General features: G+C 40.8%; 1 protein-coding gene across 4 annotated transcripts in view; it reads right to left on the bottom strand.

Moving 5' to 3' along the window:
- HIVEP1 (HIVEP zinc finger 1) overlaps positions 1-25,255 on the bottom strand; it is a 125,639-nt gene that overhangs the window by 61,353 nt on the left and 39,031 nt on the right. The window contains exon 1 of one of the 4 annotated variants that reach the window (XM_071804569.1): positions 22,178-22,270. The exons of 2 other annotated variants lie outside the window; for them this stretch is intronic. In XM_071804569.1, coding sequence (XP_071660670.1) covers positions 22,178-22,223 — 46 coding nt within the window. In that variant the 5' untranslated portion in view covers positions 22,224-22,270. Of the gene's footprint in view, positions 1-19,129; positions 19,657-22,177; positions 22,271-25,255 lie in introns of those variants that run through there. One more of the 4 variants, XM_071804570.1, reaches the window with a different exon arrangement.

Raw genomic sequence — 25,255 nt, 5'->3', positions numbered from 1 at the left:
AAAACCAAAAAACAAAAAACTAAAAGCCAAAACAACCCACTATTTTCTACTCAACAGAAAGGTATTTAAAAATAACATCACTTGGTACCCAAGTTTTCTTTAATTTCTGTTTTTACTCCAATACATAGCCTGTACTAAAGAAGTAAATAGTCAAGCCAGCCACTCCCAGTCAAAGAGGGGAAAAATTCTCTAACCATCTTTCTGGTACTCCAAAAGCACTCATCCTCAGCTGCCAGGCTGCTGAGGGAGGGCCTGCCCAAAACAGAAAGGAACAGAACTGGTTCAACAGGCAGAACAACATCAAGAGCCGGTGTTTCATCACCTGAGACAACAGCGTGGAGGCTTCCTTCAAGTTCTTCGAGGGGTCAAACTGCTCTGTAATTTTGTCTTCTATTTCTGGAGTTCCTCAAATGCTACTGAGTTTACAAGGTAGAAATCATGTAAGTAGACACACTAAGCACTGAGGAACCTAAAGTACCAACAGCCCTGTTTAAAAACAGATCAGTTTTCTTAAGCTTAGCATACCTTAAAAAATTACCTCTGCTGAGATCCTGAAATCTTTAAATGGCTTAAATGGTTTAAATTATTACATATTTAGTAGGACATTAGATACTGAAGTTATTACAATTACCTGATATTAAGATGGATAATAAATAGTACTGGCTGGCTAAGAAAAAGATTTTATTTTTAATGACACTAATGAAAAACAAAGCAAAAGCCTACAAGTCAAGCCAAAAGTCCAGCCCAAACATCTTGCTTCCAGCAGAAGGCAAGAGCAGAAGCCAATGGAAAAGCAGCGCAGGACATGTGGTAAGTCCTGGACTCTGAAACCACACAGCCCTGAAGCAAACCCCAGAGGCTGTACTTGAACCTCACAAGTCCCACAGATTATTCCTACACTAGTTTCTCGAAGTCTCTTTTGAATCTATGTGAGCTTTTCACGTCTCTCTTCATCAAACTGCAGGGCTTCATCTACTTAGTCATTCCTCATACAAAAGTTGTTCAATAGACTTATGACCTCTGCAGCTTTTGCAGTGCTATTTTATCTTCTTTGGAGATAGAAATGAAGAAGGGCAAAAGAGTTAGGAGGAAGATGTCAGAATCAATCCCACTTCTCAAGATGAAGGCACACCACAGACACCTGCTGTGACAGATACATTTTTCTCTACCGCTGCCATAAACATTCCTAATGTTTTATTTGCTTTTTGACAGCTAGTGAGTACACAGTTGACTTCTCCACACAAATATATGACCCCCAGACCTCATGTCTGAGTGTTAACAAGCAACTCAATTTAAATGAAAAGTTAGAATATTTTTCCTGTGGACATCACTTTGCATTTATCTACACTGAACTGCATTTGTCATTTTACAACACGGTTGCACGGCAACCTAATGTCATTTTGAAATCCTTTGCATTTTCATTTGCATCTTCATCTTCAGCTCTGTGGATAACTCCATCAAATCAGTGACACTGCCACTTCACTATGGGAATTGACAGAGGGACATTTTTATTAAGTGTAAAATGGCAGGCAGTGTTTGTCTGTTAAGGAACGAGTATCAACTGCAAAATGTGTAAATACTAGCCTCTTGATAAATTTACACACAAGAGGTTTTCTTTATGGGGTGTATGGTGGAGTTCACTCGAGAATCTGATTTCCTCTTTAAACCCCTGTCCTTAATTCCAGTCTGTCCTTAAAACCCAGCCTCTCCAGACTCTGTCGCCCCTTCACCACGTAGCTCAAAAGAACATGCCTCTGGGTCACCACCTCCAGCCATCCTGCCCACTCCTTCCTCACCAGCTCCTGTCAGCGCTGAAGCATCTTCATGTATCTCCTGTATCTCCGGACCGACTCTAACACAGCTTAGGACTTCTTCCAGAACAATGGTCAGCTGCATTTTTGGTAAATCCACTTTGAACGCATTTGAAAAATCACCTTCAAAATCCTTCTTTAGGCTAACCACGCATGAAATGCAAACTTAAAGCTTTTCATTAATTTCACTAAAGTACCTTGTTTTTTGCTTGCTTGTTTTTCCAAGAACTTAATAGGTCTTAATGTTATAAGCCAAAGCGCGTGCATACAGTCCAAGATATGAACAGTCATAACGGCATCAGTGGGTCTTAGTGCTAAATTTTATTTTTCCATAGTATTCTTCTACTTTTGCCCTCATTTTTTATATGCTGAATGAAATGTGACTAGCTGCTTTAAAGTGAAAAGCAACATAATTTGGATCGACAAAAAGAAAAATGCTTTTGAAAAACTAGTCAATACAAGCTGATGTAGGACAAGGTGTACCTGAAACACAAAACTTAAGCAAAGGCACAAAGGTATGATATTTTCTTGCTAACAGTATTCTCAAGCCATGAACAGAGGCTTACAAACAAAAAAGCCCTAGGCAGTTCATCTTCTCTTCTGAGGGCAAACACAAATTGTGGGTGGAAAATATAAATATCAAGCAAATACCTCACTTCATTGATTTATTTTACTGTTTTCTACCTACTCCTATCCTCCTCCAAGACCTGAGACAATAACTAGGTGTCAAGTACCCCATCGAACACTTGGTGTTCTCCAGTCCACAAGTTGTTCCCACCCAAGACAGCAGGAACAAGGAAAAACCATGTCTCCAGAAACCACCCACACCCTGCACAGGGTCAGGCAGACCCTAACCAAAGCAAGGAAGTTGTGGGCCAATTACCTTAAATAATCCAAATTTGGCAGACACTTCTCAAGCTACTACTTTGGGAAGGAGAAGGCTATTCAACAGGTGCCCTTAAGATCAGACACGTAAGAGAGATGTTCTGTACCAAAAGGCAATAAAAATGGATCATATATTATTCACCAATACACTCTCAGCAAATTGAGATGAGCTGAAATTGCAAGCAGTGCTGCAGCTTTGTTATTTTACTGCTTTCAAATAACTACTAAGACATGAGTTACTAAGTCTCTAACCATTAAATGAAGTAGAAATTGCAAGCTGAACTTGCAGAGTGCCCCATGGTACACAGCAACACGTTCTACACCATAACCCTCTGGCACCATAAAAACCTACATGTCCCACTATTTCAGTTGCTTATTCAGGGGCTGAACGGCAGATAAGCCTCATAAGACCAGGCTTGTATAAAACAACTGCGCTTTTTTCATGAAGAAGGGATGGAGGGAAATATTCTGGGGGCCTGATTCAGCCCATGTTGGGCCAGCTAGTAACGTCCCAAATAAACAGGTATCTGTTTCTTAGAATCATACTGGTTGGATCATTGAGTCCAACCGTTAACCTAACCCTGTCACTAAACTACGTACCTAAGAACCTCATCTACGCATCTTTTAAACACCTTCAGTGATGGTGACTCCACCACTTCCCTGGGCAGCCTGTTCCAATGCCTGACAACCCTTTTCACGAAGAAATGCTTCCTGATATCCAATCTAATCCTCCCCTGGACAACCTGAGGCCATTTCCTCTTGTCCTATCACTTGTTATTTGGGAGAAGAGACCAACACCCTACATGTTAAAACCTTCTTTCAGGTAGTTGTAGAGAGTGTCCCCTCAGAGAGCTTTTTCTTCAGGAAAAATTAGAGGACTTGAAGTTTTCTATCACAGGAGGCCAAGTGACAAACGTCCATACTATGGCAGATTATTTTCTGGTCACAACCACACATGCTAAGGCTGTGCTCAGCTTTAAGCACCCACCTGGTTACCCTGCAAACCACACCAGCCATTCTCAAGCTCCCCTGCTCCCCTTCTCCAAGTCCCATAAAATGCAGGTTTCTGCCAGGAGCAGGACTGTGCTTGGTCCCCAGACACTTGTTAAAACCTGTCTCCAGCACAGCCAGCTCACATCTTGTCTCTCTCCTCCTCCTCCGTGCCTGCTCTGGCTGGCCCGGGGAGCTGAGGTAGGCCCGGCGGGACATGGCTGCTGCTCGCTGCTCCTGATCCCACCTGCAGCCACCCTGCCCACTCCACCTCACCTGGAAAGGACAACATGGCACTGCCCCTGACTGCTCTGGGAGTCAAAATTGCTCAGATCATACAAGTCTGGTAAAAGGGAGCTGAGACAAAGAACCTAGCATGATTTATAAGCACCACTGACAGACAAGAATGTGTTGAAGTAGAGCCCCAGAAGGTATTTTCTGGTACTGAATTCATAGACAAAGGGAATAAACCAGGGAAATTTTTAATAACTTCTCCAAAGTAGAGACCTGACTGAAATAGATTTTGTTTCCTTTTTTTTTTCTTTTTTTTTTTTTTTTTGGTGGGGGTGGGAGCTGTTGTTAAAATATTTAGTATGTGCTCTGGATTGTAATCAGCATGAAATGTGAAGAAAAAAATGGAAATGCTCACTCTTCCTCTCTCTCTCTCTCTCTTTCCTCTCCCCAGTAAATAATAGAAAGTAGGCTGAGGTATCTTCCTGGCATTCCTTTTCTGATTATCTCTAAGAGACCCTTACATGGCAAATAAGGTCTTGGAAAAGAAAATAAATCCTGGAATGCTGACACTGCAAATTTATTTCATTAATTTTTATATAAAAACATAGTCATTGCAAGAAGCTGAGAAGGTTTTGTTTAGTAAAATAAAGAATAGGAAACAAATCTGGTAGTACACAGAGAGTTAAGTGTATTGTTAATACACTAAACAGTGTGTTGAAAAATGAAGGAAAAATTATATAGATTCACTCACATTCACCTCATCTGCACAAGAAGGACAGTTCCTATTGCTGTGGAACAGCAAACCACTATTTCTTTAAAAAAAACCCAAGTAAAATCTAAACTAAAATCTAGCCCACTTCCCTCCTTTTTCTGGGTTCACTGGTGAAATTTTCTTTATCTACTTGCAAGCTTAGGAAAATAATTAACTAGCTGCTTCTTATACACCTACAAAATGATAGCGCTCTGCAATCTGAACATCACCTGGGTGTTTTTTCCTTTTTTATTTAGAATTCACGCTGAATTTTGCATCGTCTGATTGAAGATGAGGGGGCGGTGAGGAACGTGTGGGAGAAAGCCACAGCAAGCTGCCGCACACACCATCCATCCTGCATTTGGAAGTGAACAATTAAGCCTGGAGGGAGCTCGCTTCAATAGCGATGTGCCGAAGTGAGCATCCAGGGACTTCCAGTCCTCAAATGGATTTTTTTGGCCTTTAACAAAAAGATTTTATACGACTCAACCCTGTGCCACAACGGAGTAGTAAGACTTGCATCCAACTTTATTAACTCATTTTCAGTTAAATATTTTCTTGGTTTGCTGTGCTGGAACAATGATTTCTGGAAAATATGGTGAGTGGGAGAAGAAATTATTAGAATGTGCTACTTGACTAAAACAATGAAAATGCAAACCCAGTATAATGTCCTGGAACTGCTTTTCGGTTTTGTTTTTAACGTGCCTGTTTGGACATTTTCTTCATAGCATTAAAATTAATGACTGAGGAATCAGACCCAAATTCTTAAAACTATGTAGATTTTCAGTGGCATTTCCCCCATTTTGCCCTAATCTGTTTCTTTCAGTTTAAAATGTCTTATCTATTTGCAGAAATATTTTTCTCAATTTTTTTCCAACAGCTCAGCTAAAATCAATTTCTGCTCAAAGTTTCCACATTTCCAGCCAGAGAAAGGGTAACTGAGACAAAAATTGTGCGTGGTTAACAGGAAGAAAATGAACATCGGAAACTTTGCATACACAAAGAGGGGAGGGATTGGAGAACGAAGCCAACTGGACAACCTCTCTCACTCTTTTAATTTCTCCTCCTCTCCACTCTTCTCCTTTCTCCTCTTTCTCTTCTCCTCGTTCACACTGGCCAGTAGACCACCAAGTCTCCCTGACCTAGGCCCCTGGAGTTGCACTGAAGGAAAAAAGCTCCACCAACTTCTCACTCAAGCTTATGAGATCCCTACTAAACAACAGAAACATTTCAAACAAGACTAATGTGTACCCAAGGGACATTACACAAGGAAAGTGAAAAGGTGTTGGGTGAGAGGAAAAAGAAATCCACAGTTATCAATCTGATACTTTGTTCATTGCTATGAGCCGTCACACAAAACTGCTGGAATGACTAGACTTTCCAGCATGGCAAAAACAGAAGCTAGGCTGGGCTTGGTGCTCTGCAACCTCCCTCAGGTTTCCTCTCTTGCCAACCACTCCTATGCCAAGAATCACATCAACAAACCTTCCTGTTTCCCTCTACTGCTGTCAGATTCACCCATTGCTATTATTTAAGGCTGTGAATGGTAGGACAAGGTGGGCATCCACCAAATGCAGGTATCTTGTATTCCCCACATGAACTGCAGCAGGTCAAAGGCTTCTGATGCCCCCAACTTTGGGAAGATCTTAAGTTGTGCACAGAACTCAGACAGCATTTACCTCTTTCTCTGTGGTTCTCCAAAAATACAGGCAAGTATTTTGTTCCATGCTGAAATGGGTGAGGGAGAAGGAAAGGAGACAGGAGAACAAAAGCAGGATAGAACACATTCCAGGGAAAAAAAAGAAGAAAAAGATGAAGTACAATACAAAGCAAATAAGCAGTATCTATGGTGTAGAAATGATGCACTGAAACCATTTTCTTATCCTTTTTCTTTCTCCTTCCTGAGATGACAGTTCATACTTTGAAGACTACTTAGAAGAAATCACATCACTAGGAAAATACTAAAAGTATGCTTTCCCATTTCTTTTCCACCGTAAATTAACAGTGGATAGTATTTTATTGGTGACTAAATGTAATTAAAATATATACTCATACAGCAGATGACCTGATGCTTTCACATTTTTGGCAGGCTTTTTGTCCAGCTTCTAATTTTCTATACTTACAATTCATAATTATAATACATATAACCTCAGGTTAATCCTGAGGCAGGAATAACCAATATCTTACAGGTAGTCATGTATTTGGCTTCATACTTTAGAACAAATCTTAAGCATGTAATACTTTAAAAAACCTAAACCAAGCCAAAACCCCAAAGCCACCCCACCCCGAAAGCCAACAACATCTGTCACTCATGTCAAGCTTATGGTTTGGGTCTTTAAATACCTTATCTCTCATTTCTTTTATCCTGTTCAGTAATTACTTCCAACTATACTAAACTGTGACAGTTTTATTTTTAAGAATTCCCAGAAATTAAGTTTTATTCAAATGGAATACTCAACAAGTGTTCATTAACAACTCAAGCCAGGATTCAGTAACAGAATCTGACCTTTATCAACTGGATAAAATTTATACTTCCACACTCCTATTACATAATTTTGAAGATTTTGCTGGCTGCAATTTCATTACCTCACGTGCTGCAGTAAACAAGACATTTGGAAATTGTGACTAAATTTAGCACAAAAGCAGAGACAAACCCCATGGCCCTCATTAGAAAACCTTCGTAAAATTGGGACTGGATGGAAAAACAGATGTCATACATTATTATAGTTCTGAGCATGCATATAGCTTAAGTTCCTGGGATGATCCATGATTTAAATACAGTCCATTATATGACACCTTAAGAGTCACTTCCTCATCAGACAGCAAGAGCAATGCAACCCAACTGGTCCATTAGCAGCCTAAATTGTGGCCTGTGGAAAAGTGATTTTACCTGGAAGGCAGGTGTCACAAGACACAATGCTAAGGGAAAAAGAAATGACTGAAAAGCACTGAAATACAGAAAGAAATAAAAGGTCAAATCCCTGTATCTGCTTAAACTACTCATACATTGAATTTATGACCTGCTGGTGTGTGGCACTGAGGAACTGACCTGCAGGTCTTGGTGATTCTCTGAAAATAACCACATACTGCACAGGGTTCATTCCTTTGCTGATTTATTTGTTTAATTCTTTGTGGGAGGAGGCAGTATGTACAGATAAAATGTTGGGTTGCTTTAGGAAAAAACAGATACAATAATAATACCACTACTTCAAAATAAAAAAAGTTCAAAGGGCAATAAAAATACTTAGGAGCCTGTAGAAGATTCCATTTGAGAGGTATCTAAAAGTTTACAGCATTTTAATTTACAGAGACGTGGAAAATACTTGACATAATGCAGGTATACAAAATAGTAAATGGTATAGGGAAGGTCAAGCTGAGCACTACTGGAAAAAAAAGACCAAACCAAAACCTTATAAATCTTATTTCTAATATCAAGATGTAGGTCTTAGCAGCTGAACTTCCCACCAGTTCTGTTTTATTGATTTACCTCTGCTTTCATTTCCTCCATGCTTTGAGGCAGATATTTAAAATACATGTTTGAGATTTAGCTTTCCTACTGAAAATGAATTCATTAATCAATTCAGTCTGAAACTACCAAAGAGAAACCCTTTTAAACACAATTAGACATTATTAGCTCGTGGGTTTTTATCATTTAATACTGAAGCTGTGTACAGGCGAATCTCAACACTTGCATTAAGAGGAACATACCTCAGCAAGGGCAAACAGATACCGCTCACAGTGGAGATCAAATGTGGTTTTCAGAACACCACCCAGCTACTAATTGCACTGCATGAAAGGTTAAAAAAACAAAACAAAACACCGTGTCCCACAGTCAGTTCTTGCAAAACTGCCCACTTTGCAGGGGCCATGATGAATCACTCTGTGCTGGTTTTAAAGAAATGAGGAAAGAGTTAAAAATAATTCCGGTTGCTTTAGAAACTGACATCCTTTGTTTTGGTTGAGATGAAATACCATTACATGCATGCAATACCCTTTAAACTTGCCCCTATTCCAACAACTAAAGCTATTCTAAGAAACTACCACTCAAAGAGCGATCACTACAGGTTCACAGTAAGTTTGTCGTAGTGAATTTGGAGTACACTTGTGATATTACCAAAAATGCTCAGCTGAGCCTGGTTCAGAGTGACCTGACTGTAACCACCAAAATATGACAGTAACTCGCTGCCCACAAACTCCAGTAAAACCACAGCAATCAAAATATCAATAGGGGTTTTTCTATTTTCAATAGCAACTTTAAAATAACCGCATTTTCAACAAATGCGATACTCAGCCCAAATCGTTGACATTTCTAATACAAGAGCATTAAAATACTGCTAAAATTTAATTATAAAGCTAAACCCACGTGTTTTTAACATGCATTTTAGCTTTACTACTGTATTTCACTCAAACTGTAACCTTTTAGATGGCTGAACTCAGATTCTCTGGTTTGCTGATACAGAGACTCCTGCCATACTCCCAAGCATACCTGACCACTGACCCTTCAATATTCCATGTAAACAACACAGACTTTTAAACCTGTCAGCTCCTACCTTTTAAGTTGGCACCACTCCATCTAAAACCATCTTCAATATTAGAATTCAAGCACGGAAAGGGATTTTTCTTTTGCAGTATTTCAGCTTACACGAACCCACACCCACCTGGGCTCCCAGCAGCCGCCAGTGGCTCGTGGGAACACAAACCTCCTGTTTTGACACCTGTCCCTGCCCAAATGAACCTCGAAGGACCACTCTGAACCAAGCCAGCAATAACTTTTAAAGCAATATACTGGACTATCCTGATATTCCAGTAATAGCCATCTGTATACACTATATGATGCTGCATCTGTCAGTATATGTGACCTCACTTTTACATCTCTTGATCTGAGTCTGTCCTGACATTTTGGAGATTGTTCTGACTCGAACTAAAATTAAAAGCGTTGATAGGCAAAACGAAGCTCCATAGTTTGCAAACTAAACTGCCATCTCTCCCTCTACATATGTGTACGAATGTACACATTTTTAAGGATGCATAATTAACTGTAAGAAAATAGTTCTCAGAAACCAGAAAGCTAAAGTATTTATATCAAAAGCTGAATCTTTCTCACTCTATCTGCACAAATAAACCCACTGAAGTTGCCAGCTTTGTCAAAGTGAACAAGATTAGGTTCTAAACATATATCAATTTAAGCAGTCAGAAACCTAGAAGAAATACTCAAGTTGCTTTCAGATTTTTACAAATTGAAAGTCTCTGACTTAATCTGTGGAAACAAAGATAGTATTCTCTAATGCATGACAACATTGCTATTATATGCAACCTACCTTCTATTAGGGCCATTTAAAATCGGAATAAAAATATGGTTATTTCCAGATAGTATTGCAAAGGTGGTTTGATGTGGCAGGGTGGTGGCAGAGTCCAGGGGTGAAAGAGGGAGCTGATCTTACAACTGCAATATTGTTTAAAATTCTATGTATCCACATTGGTCAAATAGCTCCAGGTTGCTTAGTTGTGCTTTTTTCTCTTTTGCTTCCAAATTTTGCTGTGTATTTATAACCATAAAAGCTAGTAAAGTGACTTGATTTGTGAGAGGCACTACAATCAGACAGATTTAGGATAAAAATAAAACTCATTATCTACAAGGTTGCTCTCAAAAGTCAGCTAACACATTGGCATCATAAGAAATTAATTCATCAGTATTTTTTGACAAGCACAGTGTTTTTCCTCTGAAAGGTCATTTTTCTAAATTAAGCAAAGTATTAAATATCTTTGCTGTTCTGCTGCATATCTCAAACTTTACTCATGAAATGTTTTCACACTAAAGATCAAATTACATGTAAAATAAATACATGTAATAAAGTTTCACATGCATTTAAATTTGACATTTGTACCCCAAGCAATGTAAGCAAACAGTAAGGCCTGTTCATACGTTGCATAAACTACGTTAACTGAAAATAAGCATACTCAGGAAATGCAGTATAGCCTGACTTTGCCCAGAAAGTGTCCTCCTTCTAAAACTACCCTAAACATACAGCAGTGAGCACGAAAGGTAGATCTGGACATCACTGTCCGCTGCTTAGGATTTGCATGGGTCTTCCTCACTGTGCTGGGCCACCCAGACGGATGTCCCACACACGGCGCTCTGCTGCCTGCCACCTCCACGTCCTTCTTCTCTCTCACCCAGACAGCACTGGGATGGAAGCCACCAGGACTACTTCTGACTCCCACCCTGCCTCCAGAAGGTTACCTGGACCCTTTTCAACTGGTGGCAGCGGCGAGGCCTGGCCATGAGTTATGGAAAATACCCACCTCTTCCCTTCCACGTCAGAAAAGGAAACTCCGACCCACAACGCCGACAAGAAAAAGCAGCTCCACAGGATAAAATCTGGGAGTCCTCTGGTGCCAAACAGACATGCCAAAGACAACTTCTCTTTGTGAATAAATATGGCGCAAAGGATAAAGCTTCTCCCCTTTTGCACCCACTGAAGTTCCTCCGCGATGAGTAGCTTTTCCGCAGCACCCGTGTTCCTGGCAGGCGAGGGTTACAGGAGTGTCTGCACTTATGTAACTTCATTTCTTCAGTACACAATTACCCAACACACCCAAGGCTTTTTTTTTTTTTATTAAAGAAAAATTAGTTTCTTTCCAGCTTGAACTTATATTTTTTTCCAAACTTAGGTCTGTGAGCAAAGCCACAGAAGCACTCTGAATGTAGTGGGCCAAGACCTTCAGTATCCCCATAAAGCAGACATTAATTTCTTGGCAGGGTATCTCACTCTCTATGCACAGGAACGTAGGCTGAGCTCCAGACTTGCAAAAGACCTCGACATTCACAAGAACCTCCTCCATTTTCACCCAGGCACCTTCTTCCTCCCACAGGAGGTCATCAAGTTTCTGCTGAGCATTCCTCTGAAAGCCGTACAAGACAGCTACCTAGAGCAGCAAGCTCTGAAACAAACGCCCTTTCCGCCATTGCACAGCACCCAAGATTTGACTCTATTCTTACTAAAAGAAACACTTTAGCTCATTTTACAAGAGAAACAGAGAGGCAAAGAACAGGATACAAACAATCAAGGGTGTATTTGCCCATGAAAAGGCAATGGGACATCGTGTGGGAGACACCTCCAGTCAAAGCATATTCATTTGAATAGCCATCAGTGAAGTCAAATACCCATCTGTCAGGCAGCACGTAACACAGACCACAAGGGACTTATCACAAGGATTTGTACTTGCCACAGTTTCCTTAAAATACCTTCTCCCTCCTGAACAGGTTTCCAGCTAAAAGCTATTTGAAAACAGAACCCTTTGGGTTCAGGATGAGACACAGTGCAAACATGCTGTGAAGGTACCAGTCACATCCTTCACCAGCAGATCTGTGCCAGGCAGAGTGTGATGGAGAGCGTTGATAACTCTGAAGTAGAAATGGGCCTTTTTAACTGGCAACCTGAGTAGTTAAAAGGAGGAAGGAATCCCAATCACCCCAATGCTGATTTACGATTATCATCACGCAGGTCCGAAGGTGACATGGGGAAACCATGGGTGTCCATATTATGGTCTGCTAGTGAAGGATCAGGGCCTTATTTACTGAGCAGCGTCCTAGACACACGGAAAAGGGTGAACAAAAAGTTATTTCCCTTCTCCGAAGAGGTTTAACTTAAATATGCTATTATAAAATACTGATTCTGTTTCACAAACATTACAGATTCCCAAAATCCACACCCTCTGCTTGAGGTTCTAAACATCCTGACAATGTCCTTGTGACTATTCAGGTATCATTCATTCTTTCACCCCAAACCCTTTATAATCATTCTATCAAAAAACCTGTGGAACTTCACAACCACACTGCATTTGGAGGTACTGTAAAATTTCCTTTCCTCACTGCTACACTACACCTCGTTACAGCTGACTGGCCTGGTGCAATACAGGGCCATGTTGGGAGAAAGGAAGATGCAACAGGTAACCTCCAAGATGCTGTAGGAGCAATGAAATAATCAGTTTGAAGAGATGTTGACAAATATTATTTGGTCTTGTCATTATTTCAAGTGGAGAAAAAAGGTTAAGTTGTCTGAGCGAAATTAAACATTTTAATAGGAATAAGAACAAATATGAAGTTGTCAGACTGTAAAAATGCAACCTCCATAAATCTGCTTCTGTTTTGATCTATGCAACCAAGAAAGATACATTAAAAATAACCATGTTACCCTCCTCTTGTATGTTGTTGACATAAGATCTACAGGAGAGAAAACAAAAAGTAAATAACTGATCAGACTGTTGATATACTGTTGATTGCTGAAGATACACAATGGGAAATAATACCTCCCTTCTCATAGAATTCAACAAGACGTAGGCAAAGCAAACAAAAGTTTTCATTGTAATATTTCATTTCTAGTTCAGATTTGAAATGGCTGGACATATTAATTTTACAGATTTCTGCTTTATAAATATATCGTGTCTCATTTACATTTAAGCAGTGAAACTCAAAACCAAACAGTGCAACAGTAAAGCTTCCTTAAGGCATAATGCCAATGAAAACCAGAAGGCTGCAGTAAACCGCACTAGTAAACACATTTTAGGAATACCTTGTACAGTCCAATAAGAATCTCTGTACTGTATTACCAAGGGGGCTTTAAGCATTATACTGCAAATCCTGTGTAACAAGAAGCGGATGAAACATATCAAACCATATACTGTCCTTTAAAATTCCCTGTGTATAAACTCGGTTTTAAGAAATCAAATAGACACTATATGTTAGTACTGGAAAGTAAAATCCATTAGATGCCACATTATCCTCATAATTATCCCCAAAGCAAGTAACACATACCCATAAATTCAGAGCAAAATAAACTGAAACACATTATGGTTGGGAAAGGCACTGCTAAGGTACACAGAGCCTTCTTAACACCACAGTCAATGCTGGGACTCTCATTAAGATATTCCGGCATCTTGAAACCCTAAGTTAAATTTCATTTAATGATCTACTGGCCACTTCTCCCATTCCAGTGTTACCAAAGGGCATAGGTAGCATTGTTTGGCTGTAGTAGTTGATTAATTTTCTATAGCTTAAAATGGCCTAAGGTAGGCTGACGCCTAGCTTTTCCAGGAAAATTGTAGGATCCCATGCCTACTGGAGGATGCTGCTAGGGGGAGTCTGCCGAAAAGCTTTCTCAGTCATAAAATTAATTACCCAAATCTAAGGTGTTTGTGGAAAGGATGAGTTTCAGCAAGTTACACATTACGAAATATTTTCTACAACGTCCAGTTTCATCTTTTGTCAAACAAAAAAAGAAAAAAAAAATCCAAAGCTCTGTTTCCAATTTTTGCTTAATTTACACTAAGAAAAGCCATGCAAACTTTGAAAAGTCAAACTCAAAAGTATTTAAAATTTATAGCAACAAAACTCTGATTTAACACACATTTACTTTCTGAAAAATGACAGAAATGTGACAAGTTTTGAGCTTCCTGACATTTTAGTTTCTGTTGCTTTTTCACATTAAACACAACTTCTAAAGGAAAACGAAGGCAAACTTCTAAAAATAATGTCAACAATGACCTATGAATTTAATCTCAATGAGCTTTAATTTCAGATGTTCGAATAGAGTACAAATCTACTCTGAAGATCACCTGGCATACCCACAAGGAATGGCTTGGCATAGACTAAGTATGGATTTAATATCTATTGTTCACTCAAATCTATGAATGAATTTATTACCATTCAGAGGACTCATTCTGAAAATACTCCATCATTTCAATAGGGATATGTTTTATTTTTGCACAAACAACATTGTATCCATTGTTAAACACGATTATGGATCTAGAAATGCTGGACTTTTTCTTTGTTGTATATACGTCTGTCCTTACACAGGCACACACAAATGAACATCTCTCTGTAGCACGGAATAAATCAGATGAAGCTGAAATGCCTTCCCCAACCCCACGCTCAGAACTCAAGTGGGCACTCCCCCACCAATACGCTACCAACACAGGACACAGGATAAAGAGCCCAGCCTCTGAATTTAAACATCTCCAGAGTAGTGCAAAGCCTAAATATCAGAAAATGGTTAAGTCAGAAAACCCCATACTTCTTCACTGAAATTCAGACTGTGCCGACTCGAAAGCTCCCAAGGGTTTTAAGAGAACCAGAATTTCATCTTGCAATTTTATGAGGAAACCAAAACTTCCTGGCATGACGTCCACCTATCTGTGGGAACTCTCTTGTTATGACTTCCATTCCCCTGTGGCAAGCGACTCTGCAAACCAGCCAAATCTCACACAAAGGTTTGCTTCTTCGTCGCTCCTCTGGAATCCCAGGGCGTAGATGAAAGCGAGGGCTGGCTGCCTGGGAAAGCATCCAGGCACACAGAGCAATTAAAAAAAACAGGCAGGTAGCAAGACATCTACCAGCAGCGCAAAACTGGGGAAGGGGGATGCTCGTTTTCAACCACACAGCTCAGTGATGAGAAAGCAGACGAGAATACGTGCGATGATGCTGGGGAGGTGGGGGTGAAACACCACTGGAAATACTTATGGGAGGGAAAAGCTGGGTCTCAGGATTAAGCAACATGTAAAACATGCAAGTTCAGCACCAGCGCCCACCACAACCTTCCTGCGTGCCTTAGCTCCAGTCCACAAAACAACATTTCCGTGCTGCAGTGATTTATTGGAAGATAATTTATGTTCCTAAGGAACATAGTTGCTGCACACATGAAATCTTACAGAGATATTTAGATAGTTTATTGCCAACTACTTAGATAGAACACACTCTTGATTAACTCCTTAGAGGCCCTCCTGAGCTTGTCTTCACATTTACTGCTGCCTTTTTCAATGGTGCACAAAAATCTAAAGGCAGCTTGATTTGTTGCTGTTTCATCACATATTACTACTGCATCTGAGATGGGGGCACGAACTCCTCCTCCTGCCGTTATGCATTCTGACAGGTTATATACTTAATCGTTAGACCAACAACTTCAAAAGCAGCTAATGAGTCAAAGTGCCCAACCACAGCTCTTTTTCAGCAAGGGACTTTCTGAAAATCAGACCCTATTAAATTGTCTCAGACTAGGCTCGCACAAAGTAAACTGCCTAAAACCTTCTGCAGAAACACCTGACTTCTGCATGTGTCTTCTAAATACAGTGTAAAATAATTACAGTACACACAATGCAAAATTAGGGTAGTTAAAAAGTAGCCTCTTCTTCCAACTTGTAGCAATTCATCTGAAAATCAAGAATCTTCACAACATACTAGAGGATTTTCAAAGGCACTATGATGTTGGTGACAGGTTTTAACCAATTTTCCCACAGAAGCTGATGGTAAAACTGCCAATTAAAAGAGCGTTAATCTAACTCAGCTTCCAGGTGCTCCTGACCATCATGCTCATAACTCCTAGGTGAGGTAACAGCCTGTTTTAATCTCTTGGAAAATGATCATTCAAGATAAAACTTATTATTAAGTAATAAAAACCTGATATTTATCTTGCAATGACAATTAAGACCTATAATAAAGCATGTATGTTCAACCAGAAGAAAATCTTACTCTCCTTTGCACAAACTGGTTTGCGACCATACACTTTATAAGATACAGGACCCAAACAGTAAAGACCCAAACAGTAAAGATCCAGTACAGCCACTCGGACACCTGGACCACACCAAAAGAAACCCCTGCGTTATTTTAAAACCAGCTCAGCCTCCCACCTGACATTTCCCCTCAGGCTAGGCTAGCAGAATGATCTTTGTTGAGATTGAAAAGCCTTATCCCTGCTTCTCAATCTCATTGTACTACCCACTTTCTAGACAGAAGACAACTTACAAAGGTTAGGATCACTTTGGTAAAATGTGCTACACAAACTTCCACCAGCCTTAATATCACTCAAAGGTTTCCAAATACATTAATAGCAAGATTCACGCTTCGGTCTTCTTCTGGAATCTCCCGCTAAATAAATTCCACGGTTGAGTTACAGCACCTTCTCGATGTCTTTTCACAATACAAGCCAGAACTGGATGAACAATATTAACAGCTGACCCTCCACTATGTACTGTGTCCTGTTATCTGTCATCTCCAGGGCCATCGACACTGCTGGGATTTATAATCAAATCATGGTACACAACAGACAAATGAGCAAAAATTATTCTTGATTTAAAATGTCATTAATTCTTTTATAATCATATTGACCATACTAAAGGTCTGCCATTTTTAAATGGTGCACAAACACTTAATTCTCTGTGTCAAGCATACATATACCAAAATAATGACACAGAAATAAGCTGATGCTAGTTCCATGTCAGGGAAGTGAAAATAACTGAAAGGCACCTACCCAACATCGATTACGACTACTCATAAATCCAGTGAGCTTCAGAAAGGCTCCAGAAGCATAGCAGACGACAAGGCATGTCTTACTTCCTTCAAGGAGGAAGCATTTACTGAAACCCTACACTGCCAAAGGGAGCTGCCAAAACAGCAGCAATTAATGTTTTCAGCTGCATATGCCCGGCCTATCCAAAATAATTTTAAGGTCAACCTCATCCGTTTTCAAAATAATTTTAAGGTCAAGCTTCACCCATCTCCATTTGTTTTTAATTTTGCCAAGGTAACTGCAAGTAACTTACCAAGTTTCAAGCTGAACTACTTTGGGGTCAGGGGAGACAGGAGGGAAAGAAACATTAATGCAAAGTCATGTGTTTGCCTTACAAACCTAAATAAATAACTGCTGGCAATGCAGAACAATACTGCATTTTAAAATAAACAGGAGTCAAATCCCCATAGCTGAAACAACCAAAACATCAGTTATTTTATCCCTTGGAAAGTAGTTGACAATATTAGCAGATGTCAGATATATGCAAAAGACAAGACAGCTGAATCACACACACACATGCAGAAAACCCACCCTCACTATACTCTTACAGAAATGCAGCAGAAGCAATATTTCCAGTTCCTGAAAAGAACAGCTGTAAGCCAGTCTGGGGGCAACCAAGGACGTCCAAATGCAAGTTCTCCTCTCCAAACACTTCAAGTTCCCTGAGTGAACAACAGTTGCTCAGAGCTGAAGAGGACAGCGCCAGTTTCGCAGGCTCCTGCAACAGGTGCCAGGCCTGCTTTGCTAAATAAACACTCCAATGACAACAGCATCTAGTGAATTCCCAAGGGGAATTCAAGACCAGAAGGCATCAGAAATTGCTGCAGGCACCCCTGCTTCCGGGACGTGGCTCTTGGTTGCTCTTAAACAGGCTCTTGGCTCCTTCCTGCACCACTCAGAGTCTGCTGAGCACAACCCTGCTGCAATAAATCCCATCTTCTGGCTCCCTGTGCTGTCCCTCTGATTGTACAGTTTGCTACAGGTGTATTATTCAGCTTTACGTGTTGCCCGGCCCAGACTTCTGCATTTTCAGAATATCCGCACGCACACACACAGGTAGCAGGTGTGCTTTGGTAAGTAAAGCAACAGTGCTCTTCTCAAATCTCTTCATGCAATAAATACTCGGCTTCTGGAAAGCTGTTCTGGTTGTGATTTTTCTTGGGCACCCTCCACCCCAATACAACTCAGAGATAAAGATCTTGTCACAGCTGTAAAACTAAAGCTGCACTACAGCACCAGGTCAGGCTTTGCCTATTTATACAACAGCATCATTACGTTAAAGCTTTAAAGTTCTTGTAGCCCATTTCTGTCTTTTTGGTACAAATAATATTTTCAAAAGCTAAATGTCTTTGTTCACGTATACCAAACAGAGCCTTTTTGCCGGTAATAGCCTGGAAGCTAATAACTATTTTAGAGCAATTCCAGCACAACGAAATGCTGTTATTGGCTGTTTATGTAACAGTGAATTAACCCCCACCGACACCTTTCAGGAATTCACAGCCATAGTGTACAAAAAGTGCTTTGCGAGAGCTTGTTAATATGGTAAGTGCAAAAGCCGCCTCAATTCAGAAGACTGTCTTTCAAAACAAACATGCTTAACCTGCAGTTTCAGACATGGAAGAAATTACTCAATTAATTGCAGACAACAAAAAAAACCAACAGGGTTATAACTAATGTACAGTAAATGCTCTGTGGGTGTAATGCAAGCTCATTTCCCAGTAGCATACTCTCTCACATCCTAACACATTTCTTACCCCACAGCTGTAAAACAGTTTCAAGAATGTTAAATTTACTTAGATTTTTTTCCCCACATACATTTGTTTTTTTGCAATGAATATTATTAGTATTAACCCAGGTAGGGTTTGTTCTCTTAAGAAACATGTTTACAATATAATACTTTGCAGCATCATACTTTTCATACTTCTTTTCCAAAGTTGGCCACAGTGACAGGACTCAATAAATTCCCACCTGCTTCTGGGAATTCAAGCAGGCAACGAGTAGCAAAAAAAGCTCAAAAGCACAAAAAGACCCCACCAGTGGCAACTGCTCCCATTCTGACACTAAGCAAGAGATGGAGTCAAACAGTAATAATTAAAGATAATGGAATGAAAACTTACCAAAGCAGACATTGATGTCTTCTTCTGTCATTCCTTCCATTCATGTTAAAGACATCTGTCAATGACTTGATCTAGGCTAGATATCAGCATAAAGGCTAATATTTAAACTTGCTGCTTCCTTACTGCTTATAGATATTCAGGATGTGTTTATATGCACAGCTTATTATTAGAATGATAACAACTAACTGTGATAATGAAATATGCAGATGAAAATCAGAAGAATCCCCTTCTCAGCAGATGCTAGAAATATTCATAAACACGTATGTGTCCCCTTTCTGCTGAAGCCAGCCCGATACCTCAAAGCCTTATGATATTTCTCTCAACGTAGCCCCCGTGCAAATGCATCTAATCCTCTTACCCCGAGAGCCGCCTCCCACCCCCCAAAGCTTTATTTCGTTTAAAACGATGCCTGCAACACTTGGGGGCTGCCGGCCGGCTCCCGTCACCCGTCCCCCGGCGGGGCACCCCCCGGGACACCGGAACGACCCTGCCACATCACGTTAGGCGCAGCGGAGTGCCCGGCTTAAGACGTAATCTCCCTCCCCGGCGTACGGATCCCAGGAATCCTCCCCCGCTACCTCGCCATGGCAACGGCAGCCACGGGGAACACGGGGCCGCCTCTTGCGCAGGGGGAGCGCCCGGCCCCGCCAAAAGGCCGCGGGTCCCACCGCCGCCCCCCCAAGCGCCCAGCACCCCGCTCCGCGCCCCGCCCGCCGCAACCGGAGAAGATGTGCGGGGCGGATTTCGGGATGCTGGTTGGGGCGTTTTCTTTTGTTTTGGTGTTTGTTTTTTTTTTTTCTCCTTATTTTTTTTTCTTTTCTTCCCCCCAACCCTCCGATTTTTTCTCTCTTTGTGTCCCATTTTTCTTTTTTTCCCTTTTTCTAATTTTTTAACTTTTTTTAATTTTTCCCCCTTTCCCCCTTTTTCCATTTTCCCCCCTTTTCCCGTTTCCCCCCATTCTCCCTCTTTCCTTTCCCACCCCCTCCACCCCCCTTTTTCCTTTTTATCCCTTTTTCCTTTTTTTTTTTAATTTTTCCCTTCCTCCCCTTTTTTCATTTTCTTTTTATCCTTTTCATCCCACTTCCCTTCCCCCCCTTGCCCCTTCTTTTTTCCTTTGCTCCTTTTATTGCATTTCCCACAACCAACAGCCGGCTAGGTGGAGATTTAACCCACTCCGATCCCCCTCCCATGGAAAACCCAACTGCGGCAAAGCCATCCACCAACAACGCAAACCCCCATTCCCAGTTCTTGTGAACGGGTGGCAACAGAAAATTGTTGCGCGTTTAAGCTCTTCAAATTAATAACCCCGCGGAAGGCGGGGAGCTGAGCAGATGAAAGGCAAGGTGTGGACTTTGATCCATGTGCGATGGGATCTGCACGGGCAGGCCGCCCAGCCCCTGTGGAGCAGCGCTGAAGGTCAGCCTGGGCTGATCAGATTGCAGCAAGAGGGCTGTAGAAAGCAAAGCCAAAGGGAGGTGGAAAAAATCTATACTGCCCAGGTATCTGCCAAGAGATGAGAGTTTGCCTCCGCTACAGGGATTTATGATGAAGGTAAATGAAGCTGTAATATTATGCCTGCCAAGATACTTAGGTCTTCCTTCAGGAAAACACTTAAGCATGTGCTTAAACCCATTACTATTCAGGGCAGCCCATAAGCGTTTGCTGAAGGTTAAGCATAACTCTCTTACACAGGAGCCCTTAAGTACTACACTGATTAAGGCTTTTTTTTTTTTCCTTCTAAATCCAAGCTATCATGAACCAACAAATGAATTGCTATCATTATATTTTAATATCACCTCTGTCATCTTTCAAATTAAACCAGAGAATGCAAACAGAAAGTAAGCCTTATTTTACATTAAGAAGATAAAACCCAACTTCACATTCTGTTGTACTCTTTTTTTTTTTCCTTTAAAATCAACAGGCTGCACACTACCATGCATCCTTTATGAACGAGCAGCTTTCATGAGGAAGAAAGCAAGCACATGGAAAAATGATTGCTCTGCTAGTGCAAAAACTCGAATTCCCTTGATGTGCTGTTACAAACCAGGAATGATGACACAGAGCAATGCACACATACATATGCTTTATCCACTGATCTCTTTTGAAGCAAACGTTAAAATGCTATAGATGGTGAACGTTATTTCAGCTACTAAAGGTTGTGGATAAAACAGCTATTTATCAGTTCACATAAGGTCACTGTCACATCCATGGTCAGATGGGTTTGCCTATTGCACAAGTGACACGGTCTGGCCTTAATGCTCCGAGAAACTTTTGACAAGCTAAGCATACATAACGAGCCACAAATCTCACATACAAATGTTATAGTTCATTGATGTTCAACACGCAGGTATCACCTCTGCAACTGCTTCAGTTTCTGTTTCATAGCACAACACCTCCCCTCCCACTGCCCATTTCTTACAAAATCCCCTGCTGAAGTAAAAAACTTCACTGACTACAGAATCGACAGTTGTGTCTCTTTCTGAAGACCTTTCTCCTTGCTGTCATTTACGAATATTCTGCCCCACATACTGAACTATTGGTTTGTTTACTTTCTTTAAACACATAGAAAGTTGGACCTTAGGAAATGGTTTGTGCCAGTTTTGACTTCTACTGGAGCTAAAATCAGGGCCTTGGTTGAATTCTATAACATACAGTTTTGAAGGAAAACACTTTTACATAGCTCTTCTGTTCTGTTTCTGGGAGACAGCCTTGGTAGGAGAGCTTATGAGAGGCATTTAAATCTCCTATCGCAGGTCTTGGGACAGATGGCAAAGTACCAGGGCAGAAGGTTATGCTAAGTTCACGGTGTTTCCCATTCTTATTAGACACATCCAAATGCTATGGGCAGGCAGGAACATCTTTATATACCTGCAAGAAGCTTTACCTCTTCTCCTTGCTTGCAGTAATTTGCCTTGCTAAAGCCTGAGCTAAAGGCACCATCATCTTCCTGGAAACTTCGTTGTTATAAATGGCTAGTGACAAAGAAATAAAGAGGAATCTCAGAAGTCTGTCCCTAACAATTCACCTTTCAGGAAATAAAGGTCTCACCTTGGTATAACAGCTGGACAAAAGAGAAGAAGTTTGAAATCTCCATGCTACAACTGTCCTGGTGTGTCCCACTCAGCTCTTCAAACAGGAAAGCAAATCCAAAGAAGTCGGCTAATGATCTTAATGATTAAGAGAAGGCCACAACGACGCTGCAAAAAATGAAAGTGCATTCAGCTGTCCATGGATAGTAAAATTACCTGCGAACTTCACAAAGCACCTCCTGAGATGAATGCTACAGGATTTCTGTTTACTCAGAAGAACAATGCTGCAAAAAGGGGGAGAAATCAGATGTTCAAAGTCTTTACTACTGTTCCCACTGCTTAAAGACCTATCAACACAAGCAACATGAAGAAACAGATGAGTAAATAACTACAATCATCACTGCTGTGCTGAGAAGCTTGAAACCAAAGAAAAAGAAAGATCAGTATGAACAATCCTAACTCTACATTTGTAAAACAAACCTAGAAGAAAATGCCTCCTTATGTGAGATCACAGCAGGGCCCAAACGGCTCCAAGACAAAGCGTAGGTGAACTGCTCTCTCTTGTGAAGGCTCAAGTTGGATGCTCAAGTGAACTACCAGTGAGTTTTCCCAGAGAATCAGGACCTTTAAGAGCCTGTCTCTACTGTCACCTGGTTCATAGCAAGGATCTGGCAGCAGCAATTACCGCACAAGCTTCTCTCTCCTCCCCCTAAAACAGGCACATAATGAAGGATGCTGTTTTCAGTCATTAGTGACTGGAGATCACAGCACCTGTATTTCCCCACTTCCTTCTTGGAGGATTATGTTAACAGTCTACTAAAAAATGAACAACTAATGAAACAAAAGTAGATTACAAAGTGACAATCTCCATTTTCTGAAGTTGAAATCCCAATCTCTTCCACTGGAGTGAAAGTCCAAGTGATGAAATAAACCTTGAACTGTGCCCTAGTGTTGCTCTACTCATCGTTTTTAGAAACGAAAGAGCACCTTGTCCCAGACGAGCAATTTAGCAACTCCATCTGTATACGTGCCCTCATGCCAGACGTCAAAAAAAGGGAGCAGAAAACCTTCAGCCAGCCAGTATCCAAACGAGAGCGTTCCCCTGATCAATATCAGTGACCAGAATTGCACTTTTAAGAGACATCACGGCAATTACTGTCATACCACCATGACCCGACTCCAGGAACACAGCCAGCTGTGCTCCCAAACCAGTGGTCTCATGAACATCAAGCACTCATCTGGATATGAAACTAGGGGAAGAATAAAAGGACCTATTTACCATTGACATGTTCAGCAGAACTCAGCCTGCATCATCTTGTCAGCTCTCACAGTGATCTCCAGGAGCAAGTGAGCAGGAGAGAGAACAGAGAAGAGCTCTGAACTAGAACTCACTGGCAGAGGAAGAGGGGGTCACAAGTCTTCTCATCTTCCAGATCTCTAAAGGAAAAATGGGTACATCGAATATGCATATGGGTTCTCTATCTAATCTCAGCCACTTTGACTATTCCTGAATGCTACACTCGTCTTCAATTGAAAAAAACAAGGAAACCAAAATCTGTGTATTCCTGATGTCTAAAATACAGCTGTCACAAGAGACAACACTGCAGATGCAGGAAACCAGAACATTTAACTAAGTGGTTTTTTTCCCTTTTTATCTAAAGTAATTCCAAATAATGAACAGGGGTAGAAGACGTCACTATGCTATTGAGTGTTCATCTTAAATCAGATTGCAAGATATGCTAGAAAAAGATAGCACTTCTTCGGAACTGCTTTAAATATGACTAAATAAAAATTCTGACCTGGCTTTGAAATAATAGTCTTTTCAATGGTTTTGTCCTGTTACATGATGATTTAAAACAGGTATAATGCAATTTTGAATCATATTCAAACAAGGTACCTCAACCAATTTAAACTATATTTAGACTGCAGTATTTTTACTATTAAAGAAATCTAACAGAGGAACAACATTCTTGGGAACATCTGTCGCAGTGATTGAAAGAAGTCTATGACAGGAATAGCAAACACTTATTTTCTTTTCCGAGATGCTGTCAATCTGTTGAAGCGAGGTATCAGTAAAGTAGATTGTTTCTAAGAGGTACCTCACACTGGCCCATCTTCTCCAAAACAAAGATGATTAAAATATCCCCTTGTTGCATAACCTTGTCTGCTTGCTTATTATTATCTGCTATTGCTGTATTGGGGGGAAAAAAAACTCTGTCAAAGCTAGTAAGCATGTTACAGTGTTATATTAAAAAACATTCCTTTGCCCAAGTCTAAAAAACTCCACCTAATGAAATTCAAATTTTAAAGTGTGTCAATTACTATTTACATTTAAATAATCAACTGTATGACTCAACACAATCCCTAAGATACAGACCCCTAGGCAAGGCTGTCTGTCACCCAACGTATTCTGCAGAGACAAGCAGAGCCACAAGTATTTATGACACAGCTTCCCAGTTACTTCATGGAAGATAACAACAGAACAGCTGCTCACCCTATGCTAACACTGGTTCTCCAGGAGAGGTTTCTATGCTGCTTGCTCCTTAGGTGGTCAATATCAAGGTTTCTTCCTAAGACAACAAGTGTCCTGCCTGCCCAGACCACACGGAGGTGTATTCCACATGAAGGTGAAGGAGGGAGAGTCTCTGGGGCTGTGCTTGGGCTCCCTCTGAGTACAGAGATAAAGGAAACTGATATGCCAAAAAATAATGGCATGACTCATAGGATTCATTACAAGTTCTTGGTGTATCACTATCATGCGTCCAACTGCGGGCAACCAGCAAACAGTACCTCTTCTCACCGTCACTGGGCTGAGGTTTCAACCCCATGGTCGAGCAGCAGCTGCACACATTGCTCTCCCTAACTAGGATCTGCCGAGGCCCTCAGGTCAGGCACATAATACATAGAATCGTTTCGGTTGGAAGAGACCCTCAGGATCATTGAGTCCAACCATAACCTAATTCTAGCACTAAACCATGTCCCCAAGAACCTCGTCTAAACACCTTTTAAACACCTCCAGGGATGGTGACTCCACCACTTCCCTGGGCAGCCTGTTTCAATGCCTGACATGGTAAAGAGAGGTCCATTCCTCCATGTC

Source organism: Patagioenas fasciata, chromosome 2 (genome assembly GCF_037038585.1).
Source record: "Patagioenas fasciata isolate bPatFas1 chromosome 2, bPatFas1.hap1, whole genome shotgun sequence".
NCBI lineage: Eukaryota > Metazoa > Chordata > Aves > Columbiformes > Columbidae > Patagioenas > Patagioenas fasciata.
Note: the sequence above shows the minus strand (reverse complement) of the source record. Positions and strands in the feature narration are given on the sequence as shown.